The sequence below is a fragment of the Pelodiscus sinensis genome, chromosome 4, assembly GCF_052426305.1.
Source record: "Pelodiscus sinensis isolate ZL-2025 chromosome 4, ASM5242630v1, whole genome shotgun sequence".
NCBI lineage: Eukaryota > Metazoa > Chordata > Testudines > Trionychidae > Pelodiscus > Pelodiscus sinensis.
Genome location: NC_143055.1, coordinates 132,052,493 through 132,072,439, shown reverse-complemented (window position 1 = coordinate 132,072,439; position 19,947 = coordinate 132,052,493). Strand labels below are relative to the sequence as shown.

Genomic DNA, 19,947 nt, shown 5'->3' with positions numbered 1-19,947 from the left:
GCTACCTTTCTGAGACTTGTCATCTTTATTATGTATCGAAATCTCAAGAACTGTTCTCATGTCTGTATGCACATTGATCTTTTAACCCATACTCTCGCTCTTTTTTAAAATATATATTAGTTTCATTAATAAGAATGTATTATAGCATGTATTTGGGTTAAGGTCTGAAATATTTATTGACCTGTCAGGTAATGTTTCTGATCCCTTGGGACTGGTAGAACTTTATTTTACTGGGGAGTCTGGATGGGAGCTTCCCGGCTACTCAGACCCAATATAGAATCCCAAACACTTGGAACAATCTCTCTGTTCTGGAGGATAATCCACATCTTGACCAAGATGACCCAAGATTCTAGGTTCAAGTGCTTGGCTATCAGTGGACCAGAGACACTTCCCAATATGCTCCTTCTAGTTGATTAAAGCAGGAGCAAACAAAAGCTACTGGCAAAAGAAACCACAGTGACGCGTGTACTAGAACTACAGCATGAAGACGCCAGTTCCTTCAGATCTCTGTTCGGAACTGCAATGTGGTCCCAGACATTTTCCTTTCATAATCTTCATTGAATCTCTCATTCTGGGCCACAGTAAAGTGATTCTTCCAGTCCCCAGCAATCCCTAAAGCAAAGAAGACAGTGGATAAAGCAAAGGCATTCCCAGTGGTGGGCAAGGCAATAGAAAAGAGTATCAACAAAACGTTAGTGGTCTCAATTCTGCTCTGTTGCTTTCTTTTCTCTAGCTTCTTTGAAAAGTGTAGCTGAAGCCAGACTTTGACTCTGATCAGTTAAGTGAATACATTTTCCATGCACCACAAAAGACAAATGTTGTTCATTAAACATAGTGCTCATTAGCCAAAAACTCAGTGCTGAGCGCCCCCCATTTCCACTAACAGATATATTCAAGGAGAGCTGGTCTGCCTAGCACCCTAACACTTTGAATATCTTTTCCATATACTGAGGACAAAAGGCATCAAGAAAAGGAAGCAAACCAGCTAACCATATTCTCTACTCCATACTAATTGTTTTAAAAATAATTTTGATATGAAAATTATTGCGCCTCACCTGTATTATTGTTAGTAAACATGTGTATTACAGTAGTGGTTAGAGACCAGCAAAAAACTGCCCCCCCCCCTTTGAGTATTGCACTGCAAACAGAAAACAGTTCCAGTCCCAATTGGCTCAGACTGTATCATTCTCTCTCTACTCCACCCTTAGGTTCTATTATTATTGTTCACATTTGTCTCTGCTTGCCAACATGCTTCTTTGCTTTTCTTTTGCTAGTGAATGGGAGGCTTGACAAAGACACCACAGGGAGACGTGGGGAATTAAGGCCAAATTCTGAAAGAGCTTAGTTCCCACTTAGCCACGTAAACAAAGTGGCCAGATTTTCAGAAGGGCTCAGCATGCATCAGATCTTGTTGTTCTGGATGCTTCTGTAAAATTCAGTTACTTCCTGTTGATGTTTAACCAGGAGCTAAAGTCTTAGAAATAGGGATCTCTCCCCTCCATTTACTCACAGATCAGGTTCAAACAGGTAGCAGCAGCAGAGTGCAGACTTCCACAACTCTACTCAGCTCTGTTCTTCAGGTAAGGACTTAGCCCCCAGTCTCTCTGATAAGACGGGGATTGCTAGTTAGTGCCTCCTCCAAGGCATCTGTGAGATAGAAACACCTATCCACTAGCAACGGTGCCACCAACTTATTTTACACAAGCCACTGAAAAGCCATCAGATATAAATACTGCCTGAGTAGCTTACGAAGGAAAACGGGATGAAAAGTACCATCCTGTTACAAACGAGGAGAATAATGGTTGCTAGTACCCGTGTGAATCCTTACCCTTGCGCATAAAAGGGGAGATGCTGTGGTCCATTACATCAGTTGGGACCATCTTATAATTTGTAGTGGGATTCTCTTTCATCATTTCAAATGAAGTGTGAGAGACAATCCTGTTGAGAACCTCCTCCTTCAAATCCTTCCCCAGGAACATCATCACCTTGCGGATTTCACGCTTTGGATCCTACAGAAAGACAAGTGGCACTTCGGAAGGTGCGTGGTGGGAACCAGTTACTCCCCTCGTCAGGAGAGAGTGGCCGTCAGCATGTAATACAGTGAAAGTCTAGCACTTCTATGAGGCATCAGAAACTCTAGTTCTTTCTTTACATCAAAACCAATATCCAGCGATACAGTTGATCAGCCTTGCATCCATTTCTTACACCCTTCCCAAAAGAAAAAGGAGACTAACAGTCAAAAGAAAACACCCTTCCTCGTCTCTCCCTAGTATTAGCACATTGCACAGGCAACCTGAATTCTAGCACTGCCTTAATTTTGAACACTTGAATTTGCAATCCAAGTCATGTTCAGTTTTGGTGGTGGTGTAATATATCATTTATTTACAAAGTGATGCAGATGGCCACTTCAGTAGGAGCCTAATTCCAGCCACATCTTCCCCAGCCAGTCATAGAATTCTTAGGGCCAGATCTGGAGGGCTGAAGCTGGGAGCCAATCGGGAGAAGGATTCAGGCAGCCAATCAGAGCCCAGCAGAGCTGTATAAAGAGCTGGCCAGAAGGAGCCCATTTTTTACTCCGGCTCTGGAGGAGGAGGAACCTAGCTGCCTGCTGGCCGTGGAACCATAGACAGAGCAGTGCTGGGGAAAGACTGGGATTCTTGGGCCTGAATAAACCCAGGCTGAGGCCCAATGACAGGGGCCCAGGGAGGCCCTAGGGCAGCATAGGAGCAGCCAGGGCAGGAATAGGAAGCAGGTGCAACCCAGTTCAGACCACAGTTTGCCCCTGAGGGAAGGGGCTGATGATGAATGGCAGTGGGTCACCGAGGCAAGTGGTAGCTTAGGGTAATGGGGTCCCCCACAGTGTGGATAACCACCCAGGAGAGATACCGCCCAGAAAAGCCACTCTGAGACTGGACCGAACTAATTCCCTGAGTGGCCATGGCAGGGCATCCCAACCTGCTACACCCCCCAAGTGTGACTTTGTTGCCCTCTCACCTCTTTCATGTCCTCATAGAACAGGTACAAGATGGGATGATCCTTTCTCTTCTCCCACCAGCATTTCACATGCTCGTACCAGGACCCATACGCAACTGAACTTAGAGGAAGAGGGGTGCACGGGATTAGTGACGCGAGCGTGTCAGGTAACTGGGGGCCACATGCCCCTTTGGATTAGCACCCCTGAAATGCGCTGTGTGTGCTGTTACTATGACACCCTATGCAAATCACATTACTGTGCATGAACCCCCCTTGGTGTGGTTTCCATACACTGGGTCAGATACTTTGCCTCATTGGTTGCACTGTCAGGTTAGAATCCTCATGTGTTATTTAATGACCGGAGCAGGCACCAGGTGTTAGCTAGCTCATGTATAAATACAGCTTAGGGACTGATCTCCTGGCACACGTTCAATGCAGTCAATGGCCTGATCTGCAGCTGGTGTAAATCAGCTTCACTTTATTACAGTCCATGGCCAGTTCCATAGTTAGTGTACAGTGGCCACAGCTCCACTTATGTCAGTGCAGCTCTGCTGATTCACAGCTGCCGAGGACGTCTCCCTAAGATCCAAATATACTAGAAGATTTCCCTGGCACTGCTCAGGTCCTTCAGGGCAAGGGTTATGGGGGGTGCAGGAGTCAGGGCAGGGAGTTGGGAATGTGGGTGGCTCAGGACAGGAGGCTGGAGGAGTGGGGATGCAGAAGGCAGGGTTGGGGCAAGGAGGGGCTCAGGGCAAGGGTTGGGGTGCAGGAGTCAGGGCAGGAAGTTGGGGGGGCTTAGAAGAGGGGATGGAGGGCTCAGGGGAAGGTTGGGAGGAAGGGGACTCAGGGTAGGGGCAGAGAATGGCCACCAGCTTCTCTGCAGAGCCAGGGGGTTCAGTTCCCACCTCTGGCTTCTTCCAGGATAGTGGAGGCATGCACCCCACCTGCTAGCTAGTCCCCAGCACTTTGGGGACTGCACACCTCACACTCTGGCTTCTCTATGGGCCCAGCCCGTTGGGCAGAAAGGGGGCTCATGCAGGAGTGGGGAAGGCTGCACTGGGCAGCCTTGGCTGTGCTGGGGAAGGGTGGGGCAGCAATCTGTGGCTGAGGGCTGGCAGGAGGGGTTTCGGGCAGAGGGGACCAATTACCTAGGCTGCTGGCCTGCAGTATGGTGAGTCCCAGCCCAACTGTCTCCTCTCATCCTTGTATGGCCACCCTCCATGGTCACTGCCATATAGCTGACCTTCTTATCAGCCCCCTCCCTTTCCATGTTCTGGAGAACAATCTCATTCCAGGCACAACCCATTGTCCTGGCACAATCAACCCCTGATCTTGTGTTAACTAACAATAAGAGGAAGCTGCCTACCAAATTTGGTGGACCTAGCTCTTACTGTTTAGGAGGTGAACAAAGGGACTCACGGATGGACAGACAGTAGACTCACGGACAGACAGACAGAGGCACAAGCTCATAGATAGATAGATAGATAGATAGATAGATAGATAGATAGATAGATAGATAGATAGATAGATAGATAGATAGATAGATAGATAGATACGGTCTGGGCCAGTGTCCAATGCTATACAGATTCCCCAATCACTGCTCCCTCTGAAGGGAGTATGGCTGGAGTGAAGGCTTCTCAAAACTCTCCAATCTACTAGGAAAATTCCCTCCCTCATTTCCCACTGGACTTTAGTACACAGAGAGCACATTGACAGGCGCAGCATCCTTTTTTTCTAGCAAATGGCTGGTCCTGGCCTCGAAAATACCCCTGAAGTTGCAGGTCTCTTTTGCTTCAAGCAGCAACAATTTAAAACCCTGGGAACACAAATAGCTAAGAGATGTTGGTCTCACTTGTGCCCGCCATGTATTTCTCAATATATTGCTCCCACGTGCCAGGGTCTGCATGCAGCTTGTTCATCCGGTCAAAATGGTAGTAGGAGACAGCTACATCTTTGGCATTTCGGGCAACGTAGATCATCTGCGGAAGGAAGAAGAGAACAATCCAAGTGGCCTCCGTGGCTCTGAGTTCTGAGTGGCTCAAAACTTGGATTTCCAAAGGTTCCAAAACTGGTGCCTAATTCCCTTTGTCTACTTTCAAACTCCCAACCATACTGCAGGGGATCCAAATGCTGGTTCAGGAAAGGACAAATTAATTTAAAGCACCTGGATGCCGCAGGAATTTAAAGCACCTGGGTGCTGCAGTCTGAGAGTAGGGCCAGGAGCAGCCATCCATATAGGCGAAGTAGGCAGTCGCCTAGGGCGCCAAGTTAAATGGGGCTCCAAATGGTGGCACAATATCATGGAGGGGTTTGGAGGTGGGAGCGCTGATTGCATGGTTACCTTAGGGCGCCAGTTGCTGGCGGCTAGTCTAGGGCCGCCCCTTAGTAGAGCACCAGGGACTGAGCAGGGGATTGAAAGCTACAGAAGCTCTGTCCCTGACTCTGATCCTAACCTTTTTAGTGACTCTTTCTGGGTCTTGGATCCATCTCTCTGTTCCTCATCTTCCCCATCTGTAAAAATGGGGAAACAACACCACCCGTTTCACAGAATCATAGGGCACTAGAACTGGAAGGGATCTCGAGAGGTCATCTAGTCCCGTCCCCTGTACTCACAGCAGGCCCAAGCACCATCTAGATCATCCCTGACAGATGTCTGTCTAACCTGCTCGTAAAAATCTCCCATGATGCAGATTTTACTACTTCCATCTATTTTATTGGGAATCTATTTTATTGTGTAACCACCTTGACAGGTAGGAAGTTTTTTTTAATGTCCAACTTAAACTTCCCTTGCTGCAATTTAAGCTCATTTCTACTTGTCCTATTATCAGAGGTTAAAGAGAATAATTTTTCTCCTTCTTCTTTGGAACAACTTTTATAGGTATTTGAAAGCTGTTCTCATTTCCCCTCTCAGTCTTCTCTTTTCCAGAGTAACCAAACCCAATAGTTTCAGTCTTCCCTTATAGGTCATGTTTTCTAGACCTTTAATTATTTTTGTTGCTCTTTGTATTTTTTCCAGTTTGTACACATCTTTCCTGAAATGCGGCACCCAGAACTGGACACAATACTCTATTTGAGGCCTAATCAAAACAGAGTAGAGTGGAAGAATTATTTCTTGTCTCTTGCTTCTGATACTCCTGTTAATACATCCCAGAATCATGTTTGCTGTTTTTGCAACAGTGTCACACTATTGACTCATATTTAGCTTTTGGTTCACTATGACCCCTAGATCCCTTTCTACAGTACTCCTTTCTAGACAGTCATTTCCATTTTATATGTGTGAAATTGTTTGTTCCTCCCTAAGGGTATGTCTAGACTGCACTCTAAAATCAAAATAAGATATGCAATTTGCGCTACACAAATTGTGTATCTTATTTCGATTTTATTTTGAAATAGGCTATTTCAAAATTTGGTCTATCTACACAGCACCAAATTTTGAAATAAAGCACTATTTTGAGACATCCCTTATTCCTCATGGAATGAGGTTTACAGGGATGCTGAAATAGTGCGTTCATTATTTTGAAAATTATTTTGAAATAGCGGACACATTCCTTGGATGCGGGGTAGCTATTTCGGGATACCAGAGGTATCCTGAAATAGCCTTGCAGTCTGGACATACTCTAAGTGGAGTGTTTTGTATTTGTCCTTATTGAATTTCATCCTTTCACCTCAGACCCTTTCTCTAGTTTGTCCAGATCATTTTGAATTATGACTTTATCCTCCAAAGCAGTTGCAACCCCTCCCAGCTTATCATCTGCAAACTTTACAAGTGTACTCTCTATGCCATCATCTAAATCATTGATGAAAATATTGAACAGAACAGGTCCCAGAACTGATTCCTGTGGTATCCCACTCATTATGCCCTTTCAGTTTGACTGTGAATCATTGATAACTATTCTCTGGAAATGGTTATCCAAACAGTCATGCATCCACTTTATAATCTCTCTCTCTTTCTTTCTCTCAGTGGTCACTTGATAATGAGTAAGACGTCTTCCTCCTATTTGTGGATCTGTAGAATGCTGACCAGCCCAATTCTGGAGCCACAGGTCTTATCGCAGAACCAGGCAGGTGTTGGTGGCTATTGGAGGGACGCAAAGCAGTTTTTGCAGCAATTTTCTCCTTCTCTGCCTCTCCTCATCTGTACTTCAGCGGGACCTCTCAAATTGCACCACCCCCTCATGGATTACCGCTCTCTACTGGGAACGGTCCTGGGCAAGGTTCTCCCAAGTGTCGACACTGATACTGCATTTTTTCATGTTTACCTTCAACATGTCCTTAAATCACCTCCTCTGGCCCCCAACTCTCCTCTGTCCTTCCTTCAGTTCAGAAAACAAAATCTGTTTTGGGAAGCTCTGATCAGGCACTTTGCTGGATTGGTCACGTGGTCCGAAGGCCTGATCAGCACCTCCCAAAACAGATTCCACCTTATAGTAGCCCCATCTAGATTGTATTTCCCTAGTTTATTGACAAGATCATGTGAGACTAATTTTATAGCTAAAATCTAGCTATACCACATCTACTACTTCCCCCTTATCCACAAGGCTTGTTATCCTATCAACAAAATCCTATCCTATCATTTCTGCTAGTGTCAGGAAGTACAGAGGCCTCCACAGGATTAGAGACTCTGGTAGCACTAGTAGTCCACCAAAGGACAAATATTACCCCCAAAGTGGGTGGTGTATACCATGGAGGGATTTTTACCAGGATGCCTGGGAGATTAGCTAATTCTGTGCATCCCGTAGGAAGCCTCCTACAGATCTTCAGTTGCAAGTTGGCCTACCTCTGAAGGATAGAAACATTGCATTACCCATCTGCTCTGTTCTTGGGGCACATCCTCCTACTCCCCTGGATGCAGCAGCTTCCACGTGTATTCAGTCATAGCCATTTATATAGTGGCAAAACACATCACAGCTGTAGGCCCAATATAGCAACAGGGGGCAAGCTGGATTGTATTCTGTCTCTTGAATCATCAAGCAGAACTATTTGTTGACTTGCAATTGCAGGACCACATTTTCCCCAGTTATGTCTGGGTAACACCACTCAAGCCAAGCATGCTTGCCTCGGAAGCAGGATTTTCTGCAGATGGTGATGTTGGTAGAGTTTTCTTTCCAGGTTCTTTGTTATTGATCATAAAACTAAAATGAACTAATGTGGATACTTATAGACATGGATCCTTTTTGCAGCTACAGATGCAGATGTGGATACAAAATGATCCTGACAAGTTTTTCCTAATGTCCAACCTAAACCTCCCTTGCTGCAGTTTAAGCCCATTGCTTCTTGTCCTATCATCAGAGGATAAGGAGAACAATTTTTCTCCCTCCTCCTCATGATGAAGCATGAGCCAGAAAGAACCCAGTCTGATTGCCAGATACCAAGGAGAGCCTGCAAACCTGGTGGCTAGAACAACATCTTACTCAAAACTGAGTGAAAGTTCTCTAAAGGCATTGGAATCCCACGAGGCCAATTTAAAGGGAACTGGACGTTCGGATCCCTTAGAGATCTTTGAAAATCACAGCCAAACTATGACTATAAACCTGCTTCCCAATGCTGCACAGGTAAAGCTGACAGCGTGCTACCCTAGGTAGAAATCACCACAGCAACTCACCAAAACCAAACAAAACAACAACAACTCTTCCCACCTGAGATCAGTCAGCGGGTAAAAATGTGGGAGCAGAACCTGGCAGAAGGGGGGACCAGTATAAATATTCTGTGCGCTCAAGGTACATATTTCCACTGTCGGCCTATAGGCTTGATCAGTGGTGCTCAACCTTTTTTCATTCACAACCCCCAGAGCTGGGAGAATTTTTGTTGAGCAAAAAAAACAAAACACCAAGAACATTTTGTTGAGCCCCCTTTAATTTAAATCACCAGTACACTCCCCTGCCACCATCCCTTCCCCCTCCACATGTACGCCAAACCGGTAAAAGAAAAGGCCGGCCGGCAGCTGCGACTCCCAGGAAGACAGCCTCAACCCCCCCCCAAGGGTTGCACACCACTGGTCTAGAAGACCTAAGGACCCAGTCACAGATTACCTTGCAGCCATTTTCCCAGAAGGACGTTGGAAGGAGATGGACTGGCAGGTGGGTTTTCACTAAGCGAGGAGATGGCTGCTTGTCTAGTTGCTCTGTACCTGGTAAGCAAAAGTTCCCAGGGATAATTGATGCTGACAGAGAAGGCATTAAAGGTAACATTTCTAAAAGTGCATTAGAATCACTGAAACTTGGCAACAGAAGCCAGATCTCCTGAGTCTCAGGGCAATGATCTATCAACAATTCTTTCGTTCCTCTCTGAAACTGCAAGCCAGCCACACTGAATCTCTGACCATCTTCTCCAATAGTACTAGCCACAAGTGCTACGTTTACCTGGTGGCATCTTTCCAGGAACAGAAAATTCCAACATGGGCACTTTGTTGAAAATTGCATCCCGCTTGCATTTCTCAGGATCGCCGTCATTCAGAATCATGTCCACAATCTCACTAATCCATGTAGTGCCTGGAAACAAGATAAGCGAGAAAAACTGAGTCAAGAATCTAGCTTATCCGCTCAGTCAGGAACCTCATCCATTGTCCTCCGAGCCAAGACAGCAGCACTTGTAGATATTCCATCTATCCACTTAGGATCCTCCAAACACTAGCCAAGCGGTTCTCCAGTGTGAGTTGGAGACCCCAAGTGGGTCATGACCCCGTTTTAATGGAGTCGCCAGGGTTGACTTAGACGTTCTGGGACATGAGGCAAAATCCAAACCCTAAGCCCACCCTCTGGGGCTGAACTCGTGGGGAGCGGAGCTCAAGTTACAAACTCTCTTTTTGGCTTCCCCACCACCATCAACCAGTGCAGAAGGATTCAGATTTGACTCTCCCCCACACACACTTCAGGTGGCAAGTTTCATTATTCCCTCCTGAGGTCATGTCGCTATTTTTGTTTCCAGAAGGGGGTCGCAGTGCACTGAACATTGAGAACCCCTGTTCTGGTTACATCTCTTCCACCGGCCTGAGGCTGGGTAGCAGTGGAATATCATTGGTCTGTAGCGGAACACTGCAGTTGGCAGCATGGTGCCATGACTCGTGAAGTCATTCTGCCGCTCTACTCTGCAATAGTTAGGCCTCAGCTGGAGTACTGTGTCCAGTTCTGGGCGCCACATTTCAAGAAAGATGTGGAGAAATTGGAAAGGGTACAGAGAAGAGCGACAAGAATGATTAAAGGTTTAGAGAACATGACCTATGAAGCCAGGCTTCATGAACTGGGCTTGTTTAGTTTGGAAAAAAGAAGATTAAGGGGGGACATGATAGCCGTTTTCAAATATCTAAAAGGGTGTCACAAGGAGGAAGGCGAAAATTTGTTCCTCTTGGTTTCTGAGGACAGGACAAGGAGTAATGGGCTTAAAGTGCAGCAGGGGAGGTTTAGATTGGACATTAGGAAAAAATTCCTAACTGTCAGGGTGGTCAAATATTGGAATAAATTGCCAAGGGAGGTGGTGGAATCTCCCTCTCTGGAGATATTTAAGAACAGGTTAGATAGACATCTGTCAGGGATGGTGTAGACGGAGCTTGATCCTGCCTTGAGGGCGGGGGGCTGGACTCGATGACCTCTCGAGGTCCCTTCCAGTCCTATTATTCTATGATTCTATGAAACACAGCTACCGCGGGAAAGCAGACCACTCCAGAGGTCTCTTTTGGTGGCAAATCTGCAACCCTGTCCTACCACACCCCTTTTCAGGGATGAGGAGAAGCCTTCCTAGGCCAACACACATGCTAGCTGATTTTCCACCGCTAGGTCTTCAGTGAGCATCTTCCGTGTTCGCAGCAGCTGCCTACAAGATACAGGAAAAATCCAAGTTCCAGCCCTACGTGGATTTTACCATTTGTGTAATACACCAGAGTGGCCTATCCCATCTGATGTGGGACAAGAGATAGGATGCTGCCCCTTCTTTCATCCTAACACTCCTAAATTTTCCTTCTGCTAATCCAGTGCTTCCCAATCTTTTTCCCATGGAGGAACCCCTAAAATAATGTTTCATATCCCGAGAAACCCCTACCTATGAAAACGTTTGCTTGGCCAAAAAAAGTTGACAGCAGGGAGCGCAATTCAATTACTGCTAAACTATTGTCAACAACATTTATTTGTAAAGAGCTGTTATATATACAAGTCAGCTTACATTGTAAGAAAATAAATTATTTATTTAGTTCACGATTTCTCGCGGAACCGCTGACGAAGGTCTGTGGAACCCCAGGGTTCTATGGAACCCTGGTTGGGAAACACCGTGCTAACCCCTGCCTGCCTCCCTATGAGCCAGCACCATATAGTCACCACAAGGATGGCTCATTGTGCCTGGTTCCTTGCTGGGCCAATGCTTAGACCTTTGCTGCCTCACACAAGGAAGGGCAGCTGACCTCATTTGGAATCATGAACCAGTATTTGGAATTCTGAATACTTGTGCCCCCCCACCTTCCCCACCCCCGCCATTTAAAGCACCCACACTGGAATGGGAAAATTCCAGACCTTGAATTTCATTGGTTCTTAGCCTGCTGCTTTGTTACGGTTAAAGATAAAATGTATGAACCACTCAATAAAGCTGGCATTGCAATTGAAGGGCCCGATCCTGCTGTCCTTGCTCTCAGTTAATATTACCTCAATCTGGGAGCTAATCATCATGAGTGAGGGTGACAGAAGCTGCTGTAAAAACAGGTAAAAAAACATTATCCGGCATATAGCTCACAATTCACCTCCTGTCCCTCGGCACCAAAAACCTTTTGCTTGTCAAGACATTCAAGGGTTCCTCAATTTGTTTTTTCTCTAGCGCCTGGGCTCTGACGCACTGCATGACAGAGGTCAGTTTGTCGAAGGAGAATTTCAGTCCTTCAGACCCATCAATCTCATGGCTTCATCAACCAAACAACTCCAATTATCCCAGGACCACAAAACCTCCAGCCCCTGACAGCCCAGAGAGCGTTAAGCTGGGACTCAGTCTCTAGCCTAGCAAGGCACATCACCAAACACTAGGAAAGCCCAGGGAAATATTACATTCAGTCTGTCCCTTTAGTTTGGGGAAATGCTCATCCATCTCCCTGTGCCTGCGTGGTGCCTGAGATGTTCCCCTTGCAGCTGCTCAAGGCCATAGAAAGTTCATTTAAGAAAGGAATACATCCCAGTCCAGAAGGTCTTGGGGTTACATTTGATGGGATCATTTCCACTGAGTGAAATGTAGGCTGGCAGCTGTGACATGCTGGGAAGACTCCTTGGCATTTTTGCTTGATGTTGTTAGTTACCCATTGTGAATCATTGGAGCTGCTTTGTTTTCCAAAAGGGGACATGGTAGGGCTTCAGGGGACCCCACTACATTTCCAGGACCATAGGGACTGGCTCATTTTTGGCTCCCAACCCTGAAAGCATAAAAACTCACCAGATTTGGGGTATGTGACTATCACAATGTCATCTGGCCTGCTCTGGAAGTTGTCAATCCTTTCCCAGTTGTATGAAAATGCGCAGACCATTGGAATGTCGTGGACTGTCCTCCAGTCCTGCCGAATATAATCTGGTGAAGCCATGCTGTGGGGAAGAGGTCAACAGAGAACAGATGGGAAAGCGGCTGGACATACAACTGTTATGTTCCCAGTGCTTTCTGACACTCCATGGAATGTGAGGGCATGTCTATACTGGGGAGTTATTTTAAAATCACTCCCCTTATTTCAAAACAACCAGGGGAGTGTCCACACTACCAAGCCTGTTATTTCAAAATAAAAATTCCTGGGGCACATCTAGACTACAGATACCTCTGGCATCCCGGAAAAGCTCTGCGGCATCCAAGCAACACGTTCACTTTTCTGAAAAAGTCGGAAAAGAGAACGCATTTTGTCAGCATCCCTGTAAACCTCATTTTACGAAGAAGAAAGGATGTTCTGAAAGAGTTTTTTCCAAAATTTGGCCCCATGTAGATGGGCCAAATGTCAGAGAAGCCTCTTTTAGAAAAAAATGGAAAAAGATACGCAAATTGTGATTCACAATTTGCGTACCTTTTTCTGACTTTTCTTTGTTGTAGTGTAGACATAGCCTTGCTTGTGAAGAGGAATAAGGTTATTTTGAAATAACCTGGTAGTATAGACATAGCCAGACAGAATATTTTCTTTCTTTCGTTTGTTCGTTCGTTGGTTTGTTGTTTTTTACAGCTGGCCTGTTCTTCTCCAAGTGTTTAATTGTGCATGCCTTTGGCTTTGTTTCCATTAAAAAACAAGGCAGCAATGAAATTTCTGATGAGCACCCACCAAACCACATTTCATAACATTAGATAGACAGCCGCATGCCATAAATAAGTTTGTTGCTCAGCTTTCCCATTAATGGACTCATTTGTCACAACAAAAGTGTACATGGAGTTGGGGCCTGCAGAAGTGTGACTTGCAGGCTCTCTCGGGTCTCCCCCACCAAAATCATGCCAGGGTTTGAGAAGAGAACCCTTCGCAACCAACACCCCCAGCTATCTCCAAGACACTACTGACTTCCTAAGGAAACTACAAAACATCGATAACCTCCTCAATAACACCATCCTTGCCACCATGGATGTAGAAGCTCTATACACCAACATCCATCATCTAATAAACCATCTTGTTAGTCTTTAAAGTGCTACATAGTCCTGCATTTTGCTTCAGCTACACCAGACTAACACGGCTAAATTTCTATTACTTAAGTGACTAGAGACTTTTTTATGTCCTGTAATGTTATTTTTATCACTACATTTTGTGTACTATATCTATCTAGATATCTAGATGTATTAAAACTGAATATATAATATGTGGCTCATTGCACTCTATCCACTGCTATTTTGGCTCTAAGGGTATGTCTACACTTCAGAGTTTTTCTGGAGCAACGACCATTTTTCTGGAAAAATTACACTTACCTACTACAGAAAGTCGAAAGAACGGAGGGGTTTTTCTGACAGCGGTAAACCTCTTTCTATGAGGAAGAAGCCTTTTTCTGAAAAAGCTTTTTCAGAAAAATGCATGTGTGGACGTGGACGAGAGTGTTTTTTCAAAAGAAGAGGCCTCCAGGAAAAAGTAGAGGTGCTCTGGTGGTCACCCCGTCCACAGTAATCACAACAGCACTGCAAGATAGCGTCCAATCAATGTGGATGCTCTCTTTTGAAAAAGCAGATTGGTTTTTCGTTGCACTTTTCTTGTGTAGACACTCTTTTGAAAGAAGTCTTTCCGGAAGATCGCTTCTGGAAAAGCTTCTTCTGAAAAAAGCTTGCAGTCTAGCCGTAGCCTTTGTCTCAAAATGGTTGGCCATCCCTGCTGTAGAATAACCACAGGGGGGCAGCAAGGGGCCAGAGATGGGGACAAGGACAGCTATAACCCCACCTGGCAGCAGGGAGAAGAGGTGGAGAAAGGTACCAATATCTGCTATATATTTGAGAGAGTTTGTCTGTCCCCTCAGTGGGAGATATGCACCCTCTCCTGGCTGTGCCTGCTGCAAGAAGCAGTGGATACGCATTTCTCACCTGGCTTCAACCTGCTGTGATGAGAGAGCTAGAGTAGTTCTCTCTCCCCAGAGCAGCCTGCATACTGAACCCCTCATCCCCAGCCCCACACCAGAGCAACGATTTAAATGAAGAAAAACAAAAAATATTTGAGTTAAGGACTGACCGATGTGGAGTAAATCTTCTAGTCAATGCATCTAACTTATCTGCAGTAAGCCAGATAACTGTGTTCTATGACCAGTTAATAATAAAACTGGTTCTGACCAGTTAATAATAAAACTTTCAGCCATGCAAGGCAACAGGACTGTAACCACCATGACCAGAAGGAACACACAGCATTCTCATTGCCTGAATGAACAACAAACTTCAAGCAGTAAGGACATTTAGTTAGTGACAGGGGCAAACTCTGCTGTTCTTCAGTGTGTGTGTGTGTGAGATAGTCTGCCTGAAATCAGCTGGCTTTCAAGCATTCCCAAATGACTGACAGTGTCACCTCTCATTATCCCTCTCCATTCCTCTGAAATCCCACCCAGGCAGGAGAGGAAAGTTTAGTTTTGTCTCTTCAGACCTGATTTTCCTCTGAAAAGAGCAAATGAAAAATATTTTAGTTGCTGTGCTCCTTTCAGAAGCTGCTGCACACACACCTTTTAGAGCAAGTCCAATGACACTGGATGCTGTAAGCTAGCAAGTGATTTACCACTGTGGATCTTAAACTCCTATGTAAGCCAGCAGACAATTCATTATCCAGCTCCTTCTGCTTTTACAAAAGCCCAGCTTGCTGTATGTAACACTGACCATTTCTGCTGCCCTAAAGCAAAATGAGACATGAGTCGAAGCCACAATACAATTATAAATCCGTTTTGAAACGCCTGCAGTCATTTCCATCCTGAGTGCACACTGCTTTGCTGCCCAGAACTTAAAGGAAAATTAAAAAACAGCGCATTGAACATTCCGGTCTGGGAAGTTTGCAATGTCAAATCCTATTAAAAATGCCCAGGTTTCTTCCTGGACGTGTCCCCCACCAGCACTAGCCAGGGTGCTCTGCCTGGCTGTGCGCGGGGACAGCAGAACAGACAAACTGCTAAAAGTTACAGGTCATAGAGTTGAAGACTCAATTTACCTTTCTCCTCTGCTGGTGCTGCTGTTGTGAAGAGAAGGAAAGGCGGCTGTGTGTGAACTGGCATGATCTGCCCCAGGAGATTGTGAAAGGATTGAGGCAGGCTCATTGCGTAGGCGAGAACATAAAAAACCCTCAGGACTGCAGCCAAGGGAAAAGAAACGTCCCAGTTCTCTGAGCAGTGTCTCTGAGAGGGAGGGACTTGATAGTAAGAGACAAACTCTGCGTAAGGCTAGGAAGGAATACATTCAGCTTTGAGGCCCATTGGGGAAGGCAGGAGAGACCACATCAGGGTCCCTATGTCTCCCTGGCTATGTCTACAGCAGTGTTTCTCAACCAGTGGTACGAGAACCTTTGGGGTACTCGAGAGAAGTCTGCAGGGTATGTCAACAGAACTGAAATTTGGAGAAAATTGAATTTTTGTTTTAAGTTTTACAGGGCTTTCTTATTTTTGTACTTTTTACACCCAAAAATTTCATCACCCACCTGGCTACGATTAAGTTGTTTAAACAAATGTGTTGCAATCGTAGAAAAAAATGTTATGTGTCTGAAAGCTGTAAGCACTAGGGGGTACTTACAATTTTTTTAAAGGGGTACTTTATAAAGAAAGGTTGAGAAACACTGGTCTACACTACAGAGTTTTTTCAGAAAAATGGCCATTTTTCTGAAAAAACATAACGTCCACACTGTAATTGCATTCTTTTGGAAAAAAATCGAAAGAAAAGAGGCGGTTTTCTGACATTGGTAAATCTTTTTCTACAAAGAAAAAGCCTTTTTCTGAAACAGCTCTTTTGGAAAAGGCACGTGTGAACACGGAAGAGGGAGTTCTTTCAAAAGGAGAGGAAAGAGGAAAAAGCATAGGTACCCTGGTGGCCAATCCATCCATAATAATCACAGCTTAAATGCAAGATAATGTCCATTCAGCGTGGGTGCTATCTTTCATAAAAGCAGATTGCTTTTTCGATGTGCTTTGGCAGTGTGTTTTCCGAAAGAAGCCTGCAGTCTAGACATTGTCCCTGAGCTGGTCCAAAAGGGGTGAGGAATGCAGGTGTTTCTTCTGGACTAATATCGTATTCAGGGGCAGTTGAAGCAGCTGCTGGGTTTAGAGGGCTGTTCTAGTTGTCAATGACAAAACGGAAAACAGAATGTTTGAAGTGGCACGTTTTGGGTATTCCCTATGTGAAGTCACTTTTCACTAAGCTCCTAGAATGTTCTGGAGCTTTGTAGAATCTCATGGAACCTCCCAGACTTTCTGAGGGCTACATTTTGCTTCCGCCTCTTAGATAGTTATCAACTGTACACCCAAGGGGCGTCACCAGTGAGTCTGTCAGACATGAGAACAAAGTGAAGAGAGAGCCCAGCTGTGATGCAGTGAAAGTGTGTAAGACATGGAGAGCGTAAACAGCAACTCATAAAGGACATAGTTAATGAGACACCAGAGATATCTATCGAATGCCTAACTACGAATAATATAAAAGGAATACTGTTACCTCTCTTGCCATGCATTATACGAATGATTGATAACTTTCTAAGACTGCAGAACACAGACTTTTGCTTTTCCTAATACAGAGAAAATTATAGATGTCCCCAAAAAAGCCTTCAGGAGCTCAGTATTGGGCTCAGTGTTGCAGCAAGGTTCAAATGTGATGGGAAAATATCTGAGACAGAACAATGTAGGCCAAGCTTTCGGCAGCAGTGATCATCCCCTGAGCAAAGACTATCAGCACGAGGGCAAAAGTGAGAAAAGTTCATTTTGAACTACAAGGTGAGGGTTAATAGTCTAAGGCGGTCCCCTACTGTAACACGTCTTAGGACTGCTCCAATCAATGTTGGTTCTCAGTTCAACTACTTGCTGTTAGTACATTTCAGTTGTTCTTAAAATGTTCCTATAAAGCTTAGAGTTAACAGCTTTTTATTTGCTTCTCTATAGCATGCATCAAAACCAATTTACAGAGCCTAGCATGGGAATTTCTCATCTTATGTGACAAGCATAAATCATACATGCAGATCATGCATCAAAGCTGTGAAATGGGTTACAAATGCAATACAAAACAAAGTGTTCAAAAGTTTAACAAATGGACTGGGAGGCACTGAAGATGCGCCTCACCCGGGGCACCATTTGGTCTGGGGCCAGCCCTGTTCTTGGCCAAATCTGTGGCCGTGTTGCAGGTCATGTTACAAAACCACCTGGAAGTCTCCCAGGCTACCTGCCTGCAGACATCGCGGGCGTTCACCAGCAACGACGCAGGTAGTAGAAAGCGAACTCAAATTTACGACTTTTAGTCCGTGAGTGCTCAGAGGCAGGCACATTTGACATGCATCTGCAATGGGAATGAAAGGCTCCGTTCCCGGGTATTACTTTAATGCCTAGCTCTTACGGTGCTATTCATCTCAAAACACCTAGCGGTCTGCACATCAGTTTTGGCACCGTTCTAGGCTTCCGGGAACCTGCCGGTTTCAGTCACAGCAGGCTCAGCTCTTTACCCCTCTTAGGTATAGTAGACAAACTCAGTACCACATAGTTTATTGTGGAGGGCCTTGGTGAGACCTTAATAAACAAGGCCAGGATTCCACTGATAGCTTGCTGTTTGTTAATGATAGCAGCTGCATAATTGCTCTGCTGGAGTCTTACATTAGTTGCAAGTTCTCAAGACACGTCATATTTGGTGAGTTTTCTTGAAGCCCCAGCCCCTGGAGTCAGGTGAGAATCTCAGCGCACAACAACTCAAACCATCTCTGGTCCTAGTGACAGTCAAAGGCGCTTGAAATCCCAAATGCATTATCCAAATGGGAGCTACGGAACTGAAGAGCCCACACAAATAGAAGCAGGTGCAAAAAATCATATTCAGAGTAACTAACAGTTGCTGTTTGCTTTGGTGCCTCCCTTTAATTTGATTTTGATTTGATTTGTCTGAGCCTAACTAAACAAATAAGCCAGATGGGGAAAGGGAGATGCCTCAAATCTCCATTCGGAAACGCAGTGTCGACCCCTTCATCTTCTCTTCATAGTCACAGTCAAATGCCTCATTCTGGGCCATGGTGAAGTGATTCTTCCAGTCACCTGCAATACCTGGAGGAGAAAACCAGTAAACACTGGGGCTACATCTACACTGCAGGCTTCTTGCACAAGAACTGTTTTGTTCAAGAGTTTTTGCGCAAAAGGTCTTGGACAAGAGCACAACCACACTGCCATGTGCTTTTGTGCAAGAGCGTCCATGGCAGTGTGGATGCTTTCTTGCGCAAGAAGGCTCTGATTGCCATTTTAGCCATAGGGGTTCTTGCGCGAGAAACCCCTATTGCCCGTCCGCACTGCCTTCTTGGGCAAGAGGGCTTATTTCTCTTGGGGAGAGGAATAGCTCTTGCCCAAGAAGCCCTCTCTTCGGATGCTTTACTGTAAATTTACTTGTGCAAGAATACGTGTGCAGTGTAGATGCTCTGCAAGTTTTTGCACAAGAACAGCTGTTCTTTTACAAAAAGCCTGCAGTGTAGACGTAGCCTGGGTGAAATTCTGTAGCCTGCATTATGCAGGGGTTCACACAACATGATCACTATCTAGTGATCCCTTCTGGCCTATAAATCCATGAAAACAAAGGAACTATTCAAACTATAATTGACTTTCTCCCTTCTGCCTTTTTCTGTCTCCTACTTCTTTCAGAGATCTCACTAGGGCTGAGTAAAACGTTGGGCATTTTTCACCCCAATTCTCCATTAGTTCCATCTCTCTTTGAGCAAAGTTTTTCCTAGACAGCTCTGTCTTTAGACAAGTTTGGCTGGTAAAGAATAAAACTTGGATCCTGAGATTTTCTTCACCTGTGTAAGTGGAATTAATGCTTGGCTTTTCCTCAGATTATAGCTGGTATTGACCCTACTTCCGCATTACCAGCCCTTCCTCCTTTTGTGTAAACGCTGCTATAATTGTTGGGAGGGGCTCCCACCTTTTCTCATGAAGGGAGACACACTGTGATCCATATGAGCATTTGATACCATCTTATAATTGGCAGCGGGGTTCTTCTGCATCTCCTGGAATGAGGTGTGATGGAGGATTTTATTCACCACCTCTTCCTCCAGGTCCTTGCCGAGAAACTGTAACACCTTTTGTATTTCACGTTTAGGATCCTAGAAAGAAAGACAGATGCTATACAGAAAGATGTGGAAAATAACAAACGACACCAGTACAGTGTCACTTTTCAGCCAGTGCAGGGGACTATGGAAAGTGAAGATGGAGGGGTTTGGCATTCCCCCTTTAAAGGGAGATCCCTAATCTCCCAAATATCTTTGTTTGTGCATGTGTGTCTGTGTGTGTGTGTGTGTGTCTGTGTGTATACTTCTTTTCAGAAGTTGAGCATATTACCCGTGACGTCTGAGCCCTCTGCCTGACTCTCTAGCTCTCCGAT

At 45.2% G+C, this 19,947-nt stretch overlaps 2 protein-coding genes across 10 annotated transcripts in view; both read right to left on the bottom strand.

The window, feature by feature from the left end:
- Window positions 1–6: 6 nt before the first annotated feature.
- Window positions 7–16,045, bottom strand: LOC102458636 (sulfotransferase 1B1-like). 2 transcript variants are annotated; one of them, XM_006132970.5, is made up of 8 exons: window positions 15,557–16,045; window positions 12,370–12,515; window positions 9,333–9,461; window positions 9,003–9,100; window positions 4,826–4,952; window positions 2,995–3,089; window positions 1,829–2,009; window positions 7–612 (listed from the first exon to the last, which is right to left on the bottom strand). In XM_006132970.5, exons 1-8 carry the CDS (start codon window positions 15,799–15,801, stop codon window positions 500–502), a joined length of 1,134 nt encoding a protein of 377 aa, XP_006133032.3. In that variant the 5' UTR covers window positions 15,802–16,045; the 3' UTR covers window positions 7–499. The 2 variants fall into 2 exon arrangements, with proteins under 2 accessions (XP_006133032.3, XP_014433991.3); XM_014578505.4 differs by lacking the exon at window positions 15,557–16,045 and adding an exon at window positions 15,081–15,473.
- Window positions 16,046–17,448: 1,403 nt separating this feature from the next.
- The window catches only part of LOC102459338 (sulfotransferase 1 family member D1-like), a 37,666-nt gene continuing 35,167 nt past the window's right edge, over window positions 17,449–19,947 (bottom strand). For all 8 annotated transcript variants that reach the window (XM_075929303.2, XM_075929300.2, XM_075929301.2 and 5 more), the window contains 2 exons: window positions 19,489–19,669; window positions 17,449–18,623 (listed from right to left, as the gene is read on the bottom strand). In XM_075929303.2, coding sequence (XP_075785418.2) covers window positions 18,511–18,623; window positions 19,489–19,669 — 294 coding nt within the window. In that variant the 3' untranslated portion in view covers window positions 17,449–18,510. The remainder of the gene's footprint in view (window positions 18,624–19,488; window positions 19,670–19,947) is intronic.